The sequence below is a fragment of the Sus scrofa genome, chromosome 6 (assembly GCF_054392235.1).
Source record: "Sus scrofa isolate SSC_HxYL_T2T_F1_AM1 chromosome 6, Sscrofa_HxYL_maternal_Yorkshire_Landrace_v2.0, whole genome shotgun sequence".
Taxonomy (NCBI): Eukaryota; Metazoa; Chordata; class Mammalia; order Artiodactyla; family Suidae; genus Sus; species Sus scrofa.
In genome coordinates, this window is record NC_139388.1 from 98072980 (window position 1) to 98085623 (window position 12644).

The 12644-nt window shown below is 51.2% G+C and overlaps 2 protein-coding genes across 6 annotated transcripts in view; one reads left to right on the forward strand and one right to left on the reverse strand.

The window, feature by feature from the left end:
• Positions 1 to 8534, forward strand: DNALI1 (dynein axonemal light intermediate chain 1). Of its 3 annotated transcripts, none has more exons than XM_003361926.4 (6): positions 1 to 134; positions 656 to 801; positions 1621 to 1790; positions 3279 to 3457; positions 3790 to 3954; positions 6788 to 8534. In XM_003361926.4, the coding sequence occupies exons 1-6, from the start codon at positions 54 to 56 to the stop codon at positions 6821 to 6823; spliced, it is 777 nt and encodes a 258-aa protein (XP_003361974.3). In that variant the 5' UTR covers positions 1 to 53; the 3' UTR covers positions 6824 to 8534. The 3 variants fall into 3 exon arrangements, 2 of the variants coding, with proteins under 2 accessions (XP_003361974.3, XP_084820071.1); XM_084963945.1 differs by having other exon boundaries at positions 3315 to 3457; XR_014807474.1 differs by lacking the exon at positions 3279 to 3457.
• The window catches only part of GNL2 (G protein nucleolar 2), a 24483-nt gene continuing 20336 nt past the window's right edge, over positions 8498 to 12644 (reverse strand). For all 3 annotated transcript variants that reach the window (XM_021095968.2, XM_021095967.2, XM_084963928.1), the window contains 4 exons: positions 11004 to 11461; positions 10576 to 10655; positions 9645 to 9730; positions 8498 to 8684 (listed from right to left, as the gene is read on the reverse strand). In XM_021095968.2, coding sequence (XP_020951627.1) covers positions 8532 to 8684; positions 9645 to 9730; positions 10576 to 10655; positions 11004 to 11461 — 777 coding nt within the window. In that variant the 3' untranslated portion in view covers positions 8498 to 8531. The remainder of the gene's footprint in view (positions 8685 to 9644; positions 9731 to 10575; positions 10656 to 11003; positions 11462 to 12644) is intronic.

A 12644-nucleotide genomic window follows, 5' to 3' on the forward strand; every position in this document is an offset into this window, starting at 1 on the left:
AAACACTGCCCTGACAGGAGGGTTGCTGCTGTGCTGCTACCCTCGCCGCCGCCATGATCCCCCCCGCCGACTCTCTGCTCAAGTATGATACCCCGGTATTGGTGAGCCGCAACACGGAGAAACGGAGTCCCAAAGTAAGGAGGAGTCTCAGGATGGGGGAGCTCGGAAACTCCCACGGGGAATGACAGATCCCTGCCTTGAGGATTGGGAGTCCCAAGGGACAGAGGGTGCAGTGACTGGGAATAAAGGGAATTAGGACCAGGCAAGGAGGGTGGGAGAGCGGTACAAGAAGCCCAGATGTTGGGTGATCCTAAGGGCAGATTTAGGATGGGAAAAAAAGTCACAGAGAGATGGATGGGGCTCCCTGCCCTATCCAGGTAGTGTACAAGGATAGATCTGATAGTGACTGGCCCCATCTCTAAAGGTAAGAAAGTAAAGGCCTGAGCAACATCTGCACAAGGAGATAGAAGCATTGAGTTGGGGTGGGACCAGAGATTCTTCATGGCCTCCTTCAGCTCTGAAACATAACTTCTAATGAGGAAGAGTGATCTGAGAATGGGGGAGAGGTATGCGAGTGACCCGGTGAAAGCCTGCCAAAGTGTGTGGAGCTGAGTGTCTAAATCACCTCCTGTCCCACCTTGTCCTTCCTTCTCAGGCTCGGCTACTGAAAGTCAGCCCCCAGCAGCCTGGACCCTCAGGTCCTGTCCCACAGCCACCGAAGACCAAGCTCCCCTCAACTTCCTGTGTCCCAGATCCTACAAAGCAGGCAGAAGAAATCTTGAATGCCATTCTGCCGCCAAGGTTAAAAAAAAAGCAGTGGCTGGGCGGAAGCCCAGACTTTTGCATCCTAGAACTTAGGAATGTGTGAGGAGGCACCCTGTCTCTGTTTCTGGCTGGGATTTCTTCCTAGCATCCCAGAGTTCCTAGAACTTGCAGATGGCTAGATGCTGAGGGTTGGGGGGAGACATCTCCTCATTTTCAGAGTGCTCTAAATGCTGATGGCGCCCATATGCTGGATCTAGCCCTGTCCTCTCCCCTAAACTCCATGCGCATATATTCTGCTCTGTTCTCATTACCTTCATGAAAATGTCTAATACACTTCTCAAACTTAACATGTCTCAAACTAAATCACAATGTCTTCCTTCTCCCAACCTGCTCATCCTTGGTCAGTATGGGGGGGCCATAGAGGTATGGCCTGCAATACATACATTCACCTCTTTCCGGCTGGCGCAGGTCTATGGTCCCCTGTGTCTCCTACCCCGTCAAGTCAGTGGGAATTTCCTCTGGGCCTTCCATTCAGTAACAACCGCCATAGATCTGTCCTCACCATGGTCAGTGGTTAAGATCTGGAACATGGGTGATGACTTCACAGAGGGTCCTGGAAGAATGAAGACTGCCCAGCCCCAGGGGAGGGGCCCCTTGGAGGTTGCACAGTGGGTGTGGCTTTGGAGCCACACACTCCTTAAGGAAAAGGAGGAGATGGAGGATTCTGGTGGGTCAGGGACAGAGCTGCCCCTCGCTCCTCTCAAGCAGAGAACACAAAGGCCCACCTCTGCTCCCCTCCCAGTGACCCTCTCTGGTGGATGGGGTTCACTCAGCCCGGCTCTGTCTGTGCCACAGGGAATGGGTGGAGGACACACAGCTATGGATCCAGCAGGTGTCCAGCACCCCCAGCACCAGGATGGACGTGGTGCACCTGCAGGAGCAGTTGGACCTGAAGCTGCAGCAGCGCCAGGCCCGGGAGACCGGCATCTGCCCTGTGCGCAGGGAGCTGTACTCCCAGTGTTTCGGTGAGCAGTCCGAGAGGGAGGGTCCTCAACCCCCTAGTGCCTCCTTCCCCGTCAGCACAGATCCCGACCTGCCCCACCCAGGAACTGCTAAATGCACCCTCTTCCCCTTCTCAGGACCCCCATCCCCTGCCAGTCACCACATTCCTAGCAAACCTGGTTCTTCACCCCTTAGCTGTTTGGAGTCAGACAAGAACATCAATTTCAAATCTTTTTTTTTTTTTTTTTAAAGGTTTCTAAAATAAGCCTACGTCAGGTTTTTTTTTTTTTTTTTTTCATCAGAAAAACTTAATGTTTTGGAGTTCCTTTGTGACTTAGTGGGTTAAGAACCCACCATAGTGTCCGTGAGAATGGGATTTCCATTCCTGGCCTTGCTCACTGGGTTAAGGATCCAGCGTTGCAGTAAAGCTGTGGTGTAGATCTCAGATGCGGCTTGGATTTGGTCTTGCTGTGGCGTAGGCTGGCAGCTGCAGCCCCGATTTGACCCCTAGCCTGGGAACATCCATATGCCACAGCTGCGGCCTTAAAAAGCAAAAAAAAAGAGAAAAACTTAATGTTCCATATTTATATCCATCTATCGACATTCAGCCTTTGGTCCAGAGGAATCTTTCAGGGTGATAACAACTGTATGGCGGTTTAACAACAATAAGCCGACAGACAAGGGGTTTGAGAGCACCCTCCTGGGGTGCTGGTGTCAGATGGCTGGCCCTCAGTCTGGTCTCACTGGCCCATGTCACTTGGATGTGCAAACTGCGGCCAAACCCTGAGGCTGCTTAGGGGGCCTAGCAGGCTGCCTTCAGTCTGAGTATGATTCTGGTTTGCCCTCCAAGTCAGCCTTTATGAGGGGATGGATGGGTAGGCTGGAGACCCTGCTGTTTCCAGCCCCAGTCTGGTCCATCCAGGGGTACAGGGGATTGCTCAGCTGCTTTAAAACAGCCACCATCTTTATTTTTTTTACTTAATTTTTTTTTAGGGCCGCACCCGTGGCATACGAAAGTTCCCAGCCTAGGGGTCAAATCAGAGCTATAGCTACTGGCCTACGCCACAGCCACAGCAACACCAGATCCAAGCCACGTCTATGACCTACACCACAGTTCACGGCAACACCGGATCCTTAACCCTCATGAGTACTAGTCAGGTTCATTACTGCTGAGCCACGACAGGAACTCCAAAAAGTCAGGTTTCTTTGAATAGCAGTTTCTGCCTGATGGTGGGTGGAAGAGAAGGGCCCCACAGCTGCAGACAAACCTGGGCTCTTGTCTCCCTCTGTGCTGGCCAAGCCATGCTTTCAGATGGCCTGTACTCCCAAGTGTCAGGTTCAGGGCAGTGGCTGCATGGCAAAGCCTAAAGCCTGTCTCCAAGTGGGAAGGACTCACCCTGGTGCCCCTGACAGTAGGTGGTTTGCATTTCCCCTCCTGCCTGCTTTCTCTGACTTCACCATGTGTGTGTGTGTGTGTGTGTGTGTGTGTGTGTGTGTGCGCGCCTTGGAAGATGAGCTGATCCGTGAGGTCACCATCAACTGTGCAGAGCGGGGGCTGCTGCTGCTGCGGGTCCGGGACGAGATCCGCATGACCATCGCTGCCTACCAGACCCTGTATGAGAGCAGTGTGGCGTTTGGCATGAGGAAGGCGCTGCAGGCAGAACAGGGGAAGTCAGACATGGAGAGGAAAGTGAGTGGGTCTACCAGGAGCTTTTGGGCCTCTTGACTCTCCCGTGGATCTCAGGGCCACAGGTTGTCATGCCAGCACCTAATTCTGCCCCCCCTGGGGTGCTCTCTCATCACCTCAGTAAGCCCTTTGGTCCAGAGTGCCAGCCCCAGTCCTGGCAGAGTGGTCTCCCCTTGGACATGGTCTGCCAGTCCCTGACCTCCCACTGGGTGGCAGTACAGACCCTGGCAATGCCTTGGGTTGGACAGCTGTGTCCCTGGTCCCCTCCATCCATGCACTCACACTGCCCCGTACACTTGGCGACTTCCCAGGATGACTGTGGGTTCTGTCCTCAGATTGCAGAATTAGAGACAGAAAAGCGAGATTTGGAGAGGCAAGTGAATGAGCAGAAGGCAAAATGCGAGGCCACAGAGAAGCGGGAAAGTGAGAGGAGACAGGTGGAGGAGAAGAAGCACAACGAGGAGATTCAATTCCTCAAGAGGACCAATCAGCAGCTGAAGGTAACCGACCAGCAGGCCCAGTGGGCCCGCCCCTCACTCCCGCCAACCCTGCCAGCCAAGCAGGCCAAGCCTTCCGTTCCCTGTCCTGTGATGACTTTCAGTTCTTGTCCAGTGCCCTGTCAAGGAGTAAAGGAAGTGGACTTGGGGGTGAGGGATCATCAGCCAGATTCTCTGTCCATCTGCCTCCAGAGGGGGCTCCATTCTCAACTCTGAATCCCACAATACCTCAGCCTGGCTTGCTTTTTTTTTTTTTTTTGTCTTTTTAGGGCTGCACCCGTGGCATATGTAGGTTCTCACGCTAGGGGTCAAATCGGGGCTGTAGCCGCCGGCCTACACCACAGCTCATGGCAACGCCAGATACTTAACCCACTGAGCAAGGCCAGGGATCGAACCCGCAACCTCACAGTTCCTAGTGGGATTTCCACTGTACCACAACGGGAACTCCCAGGCTTTCTAGTGGAGAATTTTTCCCCCTTGGATAAAAGTTGCCTAACATCTGGGAGCGGCAGATATGGCAAAGGCGGCACTTCTGTCCCATGGCAGCTGATATTTTGGAGGCTTCCTAGAGCAGGCTGGCCACTCCAGTGGGCTTTCCTAGAAATGCTTTCTTACCTGCAGCTCCCTCTGAGGCACAGCATTAGAGGTGGGCAGGGAAGGCCCTTTGTGAGGGAAGAACCATTTCACATCAGGAGCCTTCCTCAAGAGTGTGGTCCAAGGAATTAGGCTGTGGGTTTTTTTTTTGGGGGGGGGGGTGCTGTACCTGCTGCGTATGGAGATCCACAGGCTAGGGGTCAAATTGGACCTGTAGCTGCCAGCCTACACCACAGCCGCAGCCGCAGCAGATCCAAGCCTTGTCTGTGACCTATACCCCAGCTCATGGCAATGCCAGATCCTTAACTCACTTATCAGGGCCACAGATCAAACCCGAGTCCTCAAGGATACTAGTTGGATTCGTTACTGCTGAGCCACAATGGGAATTCCTCAGCTGTGTTTTTCATCAAAGCTCTTTTGCTGGTGGTATACTTCTACCCAGCTGAGCTTGCAGGGAGGAAGAAGTTTAGTGAAAAGGGTGGGGCAGGGGGCCAGGCCTCTGAAACTCCAGGTTCTCTGTCTGGTCAAAAGGTTCTCGGAGGTTGGGCCCCAGACCCGCATCATCACCATCACCTGGCAAGTTTTTATTTTTTGCTTTTTTTAGGGCCACACCTGAGGCATACAGAAGTTCCCAGGCTAGGGGTGAATAAGGGCTGTAGCTGCCGGCCTACGCCACAGCCACAGCAACGCAGGATCCTTAACCAGGGATCGAACCCGCATCCTCATGGACCCTAGTCAGGTTTGTTAACTGCTGAAACTCGAAGGATACTTCTTGGCAACTTTTAGAAATACAGATCATTGGGCCCAGATCTACCCAATCAGAACCTTTGGGGTTGGGGTCCAGCAAGCCAGTCTAACAAAGTCTCCAGATGATTCCAATGCTTGCTAAAGTTTGAGAACTACTGTTCCAGATATGTGGCCTATATATAGGCCACATAGCCAGTGGTGGTTCAGTGGCTGTCTCCTATGACCCTGGCCAGAAGGGGTCCCTAGGAGTTCCTGCTGTGGCTCAGTGGTACCAACCTCAGTAGTATCCATGAGGACACAGGTTCGATCCCTGGACTCACTCAGTGGGTTACAGATCCAGCATTGCCATGAGCTGTGGGGTAGGTCAGACATGGCTTGATCTGGCATTGCTGTGGCTGTGGGGGTAGGCCAGCAGCTGCAGTTCTAATTCAACCCCTAGACTGGGAACCTCCGCATGCCAAGGGTGCGGCCCTAAAAAAAGTGGGGATCCTAGATGTATCTCCGTTTCCTCCCTAGTCTCATAGAAAGCTTCCACTCTTGAGATTGGCAGGCTTGTTGGCACTGCAAACCAAGAAGTCAGGCATCTGCGATAAAGAAGGGCTTGTATTAACCACTAGTAGAAGGTGACATAGATTTGCTCGTTGCCAAGTTTAACAAACTTTCACAGCCAGATGTGAATCTGTTTACTTAGCAGTCTTTAAAGCGGCCTCCGTTATCTGCCATATTCCTTTCTCCTAAGTCCAAGTTCAGGTCCTCCTATGGTACTGGAGGCGAGAGCACAGCAGAATACCTTGGCATCTTTCTAACATTTACAAGCAAGCTTATAATCCCCAGGGTGAAGGACTCTTTAGAAGTGAGTTATTTTTATTGGCTCAAAGTTGCACTGCAAACAAAGCAATGTCTGCAGTCCCTGGGATAGACCCACTTAAAGATCTGTCCGCACACCATGATAGTGAATTATTTTACTGGCGGCCAGAGGAGCAGAGTAAGTAACTCCCAAGTGTCTGAAGCTTTACATATGAGATGGACAGCTTCCTACTCACTGGTAGCAATTTTCTCTAATTGGGTGTCAAGTTGTCTCAGTGGCTGAAAATTTGCTGTTTCCCAAACCTCTTGTCCCAGCACAGAGCTCCCAGGCTCCCAAACCAGAGAGCCAAATGTTTAACTTACAGATGTATTCAGGCCTGAAATCTGAGCCATGAAAAACCACTATTTCAACAACTTTTATTCAATTTCCTTTTCAATGCCTTATATTACACACCGAGCAGCTATTGTATGGAAACCAGGACAGCTCTGATTTCTCCTAATGCAGCAAGACTGAATGCCAAGCCAGAAACGAGCTAATTTAGAAAATATGGAGTTGGGAATGAAGGGGAAAAAACACTCGGAGTGGCAGCATTCGAATTATTCTTCCCAGAGACTTTTTATCACTTCTCAGCTATTTGTGCTAGGCTGCAAGTTTCAAATACTAATGGAGTTTATTTTTGTTTTTCAGGCCCAACTGGAAGGCATCATTGCACCAAAGAAGTGATACTTTCCATATGGGTCTCAGCAGGCACTACAACCCCATCATACCTCTGTAATAAAAAGCTAGTTTCCTGAATGAAGAGGCCATACCCTCCCCTGATCACCACCTACACCTTTTTTCAGAACTCACACCACCCCCCCAGTGTCGTGAAACACATAAGGTCTGGCAGCCAGGCTCCTGGCTGGACAGTGGAGGGCAGTGTAGCTCAGGTAGCTTCTGTACGTGGCCAGATTTTCCAACACCAGCAGGAAGCCTTAGAAGCCACCCGTTTGGCTACAGCCCTCAGGTGGAGCAGCTGCTTTCTCATGGCCACTCCACACCATCACTTATTCTCTGCTCCCATTTCAGGTCCACAGTTCATCTTGTCCTTCAACCCGGGCTTCTCTGGCCTCAGCCTTCCCCTTATTTGGTGTTTCTGCACCACCCCTACTCCAGTGCAGTTCTGGTTCCTCATCATGGAGTTCGGGGTTTATACCGCATCACGCTATCCCTGCTTCCCAAGTCCCTGGACCCCTTCCTCCTTAGTTTCCACTGCCTGGGTGAGGAGGTGATGGCAGGAAGTCAAAACTCATAGCTTTGGAGAAAGTAAATGTTTGCCAGAGAGAAATACAAATCACGGTGTCCACTGTGAGCTGCCTGGACCTCAGCTGCTCCCCCACCACAGATCTGTTCATCTTACTCTGAAGAAAAACACCCCCAACCCCCCAACCCTCTGACCAGCCCAAACCTCACACACAGTTCTAATTATTAATGAGCAGGCCACGGCCTGCAGACAACGGCATTTAACTATTCCTTGTAATAAGTGAAACTCAAAGCTTGGGGACTCAGGACTCTTGTGGTTTCACAGACCCAGAAGACTCAATTAGCGACATAAATCGATCTGATTCAGGACAGAGGGGCAAGCTAGCGAGTTCCGGTCAAACCTCACAGGTAGTGTACCTAAGAAGGCACCAACAACCCCTTGGCTAGAAGGCCCCAGTGCCCAGTGTCCCCCTGACACCCATTCTGGCCAGGGCTTCAAGGCTTACTGGAAGAACTGCAGTCCGACAAGAGCTGTGTCCACTGAGTCCAACACGCCCTGTACACACCAATCTCAAATGTGAAGTTAGGGCTTCCACCCTGACCCAGGTGTCCTGAGGAATTGGTTCTAAGATTCCACGAAAATGGAATGCTCCGTTGTTTCCCGGGGAAAGAACTCCGCCAAGCTGGGCTAGTTCCTGACTCCTCGAACTAGCACATGTAATGCGCTCACGTCCTACCTGGTCCACCCGACAGGCTCGGTGAGGGACAACGCAAGTTGTGGTGGCTTTTCCTCCACGTGTGAAAGTCTGGGCTTGTGCACAACGTCCCCGACATCTTCTCTTTACAGCTCTATTTCAAAGGGCTTCAGTTCCAAACTGCTCGTTGCCAGTTCAAAAGAAACACCCTGCTCCACACGTCCTAGACCTCAGCCCTGTTTCTGTCAGCAACGAGACAGGGTCATCCTCCTGAGGGACTCGGGGCTAATTCAAGTGTCAGGAGTTCAGTGGACCCCATCCCTGAGAGCCCTGGGGGTCAGGGCCTTACCTATTTTCACAAGCACTGGTGACTGTTTCAAGTGTCACACCTCAGAACACATACACCGTGGCCTTAGAAATGCCCCCTGGGCATGAAGAAAACACAGTCTCTAATTGCATATTTTTGTATAATTTAATAAACAACTTTTAAAATGTTACTGCTTATGTTTGAATTTTTTGCGTCTCTGTTTCTGCCCCTCTGAGTCACTGGTCTTCTTTTTGTTCCTGTTCCTGTTTTTCACGTTGTGAGTTTCATAGTAGCGTACACCGACTTTTCTGGGTTGCTGCTGCCGTGCTGCTCGTCTCCGCTGTGAACAATGGCGCGCACACACACACACACACACACACACACACACACACACACACACGAAGGGAAAAAAAAAAAAAAAGTCAAACACTGAAGTCATAAACAGGCTTCTACACTTCTCCATGCTCCATTCCCATGCCACTCCCACAACAACTGGAGCAGGGTCGAGGGAGGGTTCACCTCACAGACCCAAGCCTGCGCTTCTACTGCAACTGTGACAACTCCAAGTTACCATCCTTTGGTCCAACCCTCATCTAATGCTCGAATCTTTTCTCCTGCCCTCCTGACAAGCGGCTCCCTGGTCTGAGGCTGAATGCTCTGATGATAAGCTCTCTACCGCCCAAGAGGGCCCTTGCAGCTCGAGAGAGCCTGGTTAGAGGGATGAACTTCACAGAAGGCAGGGACCTGTCTTTCTACACAGCTCTGTTCACCATGAATCACTTCTCATAAACCCAACTGACTCTTCCAAATGAGAGGCCGCACACTTGAGATCAGCGATCAGAAATTCCTCAAACATACGACCCAAACTCAGGGGTCAACTCTTTGATTTTGTTTCACTGATCTCAACTGGGTCACTTAGGACTGGGTTTTTTTTTGTTTTGTTTTTTTTTTTTTAGCTATTTCTTGGGCTGCTCCCGCGGCATAGGGAGGTTCCCAGGCTAGGGGTTGAATCCGAGCTGTAGCCACCAGCCTACGCCAGAGCCACAGCAACGCGGGATCCGAGCCGCGTCTGCGACCTACACCACAGCTCACGGCAACGCCGGATCGTTAACCCACTGAGCAAGGGCAGGGACCAAACCCGCAACCTCATGGTTCCTAGTTGGATTCGTTAACCACTGCGCCACGACTAGAACTCCCAGGACTGGGGTTCTTTGATTTCAACTCTAGACAGTTTCAGAAAGACTGAGTTAAAAAAATCGCCTTCTCCTCTCTGCTCTATGCCTAAGACAAAAACACGTACTTCCTTAGATGTAAGCATCCTGCGAGTTTTGTCTGAATGCTCTTCTTCCCTCTGTGCCTTCCTCTTCTTTCCCTTTTTGGTAGGTGCTAGGAACAATACATGAACACACACAAGAAAGAAAAAGGAATTTTTTATTCAAAATGTGTCTGTAAACCCTAAGGTGGGAATGAGCTCGATATGCTAGAGAAAAAGGCAGAAGGCAGTGGGACCGGAGTATGGTGAGTACAGCGGAGCAGGAGGCTGGGAGGCTGCCAGCCCCCGAGGACCTCGCAGGCCTCTGCAGGGTTTGCATTTGTGTCACGAAAACACACTCTTGATATGGAAGCTGTCAGTCCAACCAAGTTAAGAAAAAAAATACATGAACCCCAATCTGCTCCCTACCCCAGCTGAAAAAAATGTGTCTCTGGACCTACCCTTAGATTACAAGGTTAATGTACTCTTTTTTATTTTTATTTTTTGGTCTTTCTAGGGCTGCACTTGGGGCTTGTGGAGGTTCCCAGGCCAGGGGTCAAATTGGAGCTACAGCTGTGGGTCTACACCACAGCCACAGCACAATTCGGGGATCTGAGCCGTGTCTGCAACCTACACCACAGCTCATGGCAACGCTAGATCCTTAACCCCCTGAGTGAGGCCAGGAATCGAACCCACATCTTCATGGACACTAGTTGGGTTTGTTAACTGCTGAGCCACAAAGGGAACTCCTAATGTACTCTTTTTAGAGGAATTTTCCTGAACTGCCATTTAATTCCCAAGAAATGTGCAGAATAAAAAGCACAGGTGTGATAAATAGTACGTGGAACCGGGGTGATAGGCCAGATATGCTCAACATCTGTGTGGATGACAGTATAAGAAACAAAGAGGAGATTAAACTTGGGTCCCCAGTTCTAAAGATGCAGATCCCATCCACATGACTTAAATAATTCAACTATACCTGTATCTTCTACATCTTCTTCAACTGCTTTTTGTTGCTCAGGTTTTGCAAAAACCTTCTCACTCAGTCCCTTGGATATTCTGAAAAGGAGAGCAGAGTCACAAAGCTGTCCAGCAATCCCCTCTGCTGCTCATGTCACGTGCCCACATGGAGACGGTGACAAGCTCGCAGATCAAAGAGACTCTGCTCCTCTTCACGGAGTTCACACCACTGGTGGAAGCACCTCCGAAGTTTTTGCAGGCCCTGGGCACTTGTAAAAGAGAGAACTACTGAGCCTCTCACACTGCAGGTTGCTGAATTTTAAAAACGCACAGAATACTTTTTAAACATGGCAAGCGCGCCCCCACCTCCCATACCGCTGCAATCCTCAGGGCAAGGTTCTGGGAACACAAGGAGCAGCCTGCCACTTGTGCCCATGAGAACCCTACCTGACCGCCGAGAACTTCTTTGCTTTGGCTTTGTCTAAAAACCTCTGGTACTTGGCAATCTTCTCATCCAGGGCTTGAATGACGGCCTTGGTGCTGCTCCCCGTGTGTTCTTCCTGGGCTTCTGTGAAAGGCTCTTCGTCAGTGTCTTCTTGGGGCTCCTGTTCCTCCTCCTCCTCCCTCTCCCCAGAGAGGCTCTCCAGCTCTTCCTCGATATCGGACATCTCCAGGGGAACCAGGTCGTCCCCCGAAAACTGAGGCACGACATTGATCTTGCCGAAGTTCTGCCGGACCCGCGCAAGGATCTGTTGCATTTCTGCGTCAGCGCCGCACTGGCCAGGCTCCTCTTCCTTCTTCTCAAGGCCGGGTTCTGACCCTCCACCTCCAGATTCTGGGGTTTCCTCTTCTGTGTTGTTCTGGGCTGTTTCTGGGGCAACTTCCAAAGTCGAGGCGGACGGAAGCTACTTAGGCCAAAAAGGGGTGGGAGCACGGGGAGAAACGGAGTCAGAAAACAAAACCCGAATGTCTGAACTTACACACTTTGCTCTTAAATGAGGTAGTTCTCCTCTCAGGCCCAAGGGAAAGGATGGAAAACGCCGGCATCTGAGTCATCCTGTTAGATCTATTCTGAGCCAACATACATTAAACCCTGAGCCCAGCACTGAAGGGTCAGAGGAACACAGCTGGGGTCCCAAAGAATGCACCAACCCCAAGAGTATTTCACCATCAACACCAACCAACGACACCCTGCAGGAGGCGAGATTCCCTATGTCCCCGAGGATCGCGAGGAATGGGGTTGCCAAGGAAAGCACAGCCAGGCTGAGTACACCCCACAGGCTGAGGGTAGGCACTGAGGCGGCACTGGGAAGGGAGGGTGTGAAGGAGGGGCCGTCCCGGGAGGACTGAGAATGAGCCCTGAGGTGGGAACGGGTAAGAAAGAGGCTGAGAGCTGGGGCCTCCCCTTCAGGGAAGGGTGAGCAGGCCTGGCACTGCGGCTTCACATAGGCAATATTCTCATAATATTAATATTACGAGAATATTATGAATATTCTTATAATATTAATATTACGAGAATATTATGAATATTCTTCCCCATTGTATTCTCGTAACTGAGACTCACAGAACTCAAGGAATTTTTCCCCAAGGTGGGGTGGCTGCTCAAAGCACTGAATGCATAAGGAAGCCATGAAACTCAGGAGATTGCACACACAGTTCGTGTGCGCCTTGTCATCCATTTCGCGGGCAGAAGCTGGTAGTGATAGCTTTCGGATGCTCGAGGGGGTTTCTGCCACCACCAAGAGCAAAAGGCAAGAGTCACAGAGTGGGGGAGCTAGTCACCTAACCCCAATGACTAGACACACAGCAAGAGTTAGAGAAAACTCTGCCGCTTCCACACAGCGTCACAAGGGAGCAGAGACGGGCCTCCTCAGACCCAGAGGCTTCCGCCGTCACTCGGTGCTCCCGAGCCCGCCAGGGGGCGGCCCCATGACTTCTTCTAGAACCAGACAGGTCAGACTGGCTCCACCTCAGGTGCACTGGGTCCACTGCTCCTGATGCCTGGAACACTCTCCCCTCCGCATCTATGTGGCTCCTGCCTCAGATCACTAAGGTCTCCGCTGCAAGGTCACTTCCTTCTCAGAGGCC

Excerpts from the sequence above, each read along its gene's own strand:
- DNALI1 (XM_003361926.4), top strand. The coding sequence starts at position 54 with ATGATCCCCCCCGCCGACTCTCTGCTCAAGTATGATACCCCGGTATTG. Across the intron at positions 802-1,620 it reads AATGCCATTCTGCCGCCAAG|GGAATGGGTGGAGGACACAC; the intron begins GTTAAAAAAAAA and ends TCTGTGCCACAG. Across the intron at positions 3,458-3,789 it reads AGTCAGACATGGAGAGGAAA|ATTGCAGAATTAGAGACAGA; the intron begins GTGAGTGGGTCT and ends TTCTGTCCTCAG.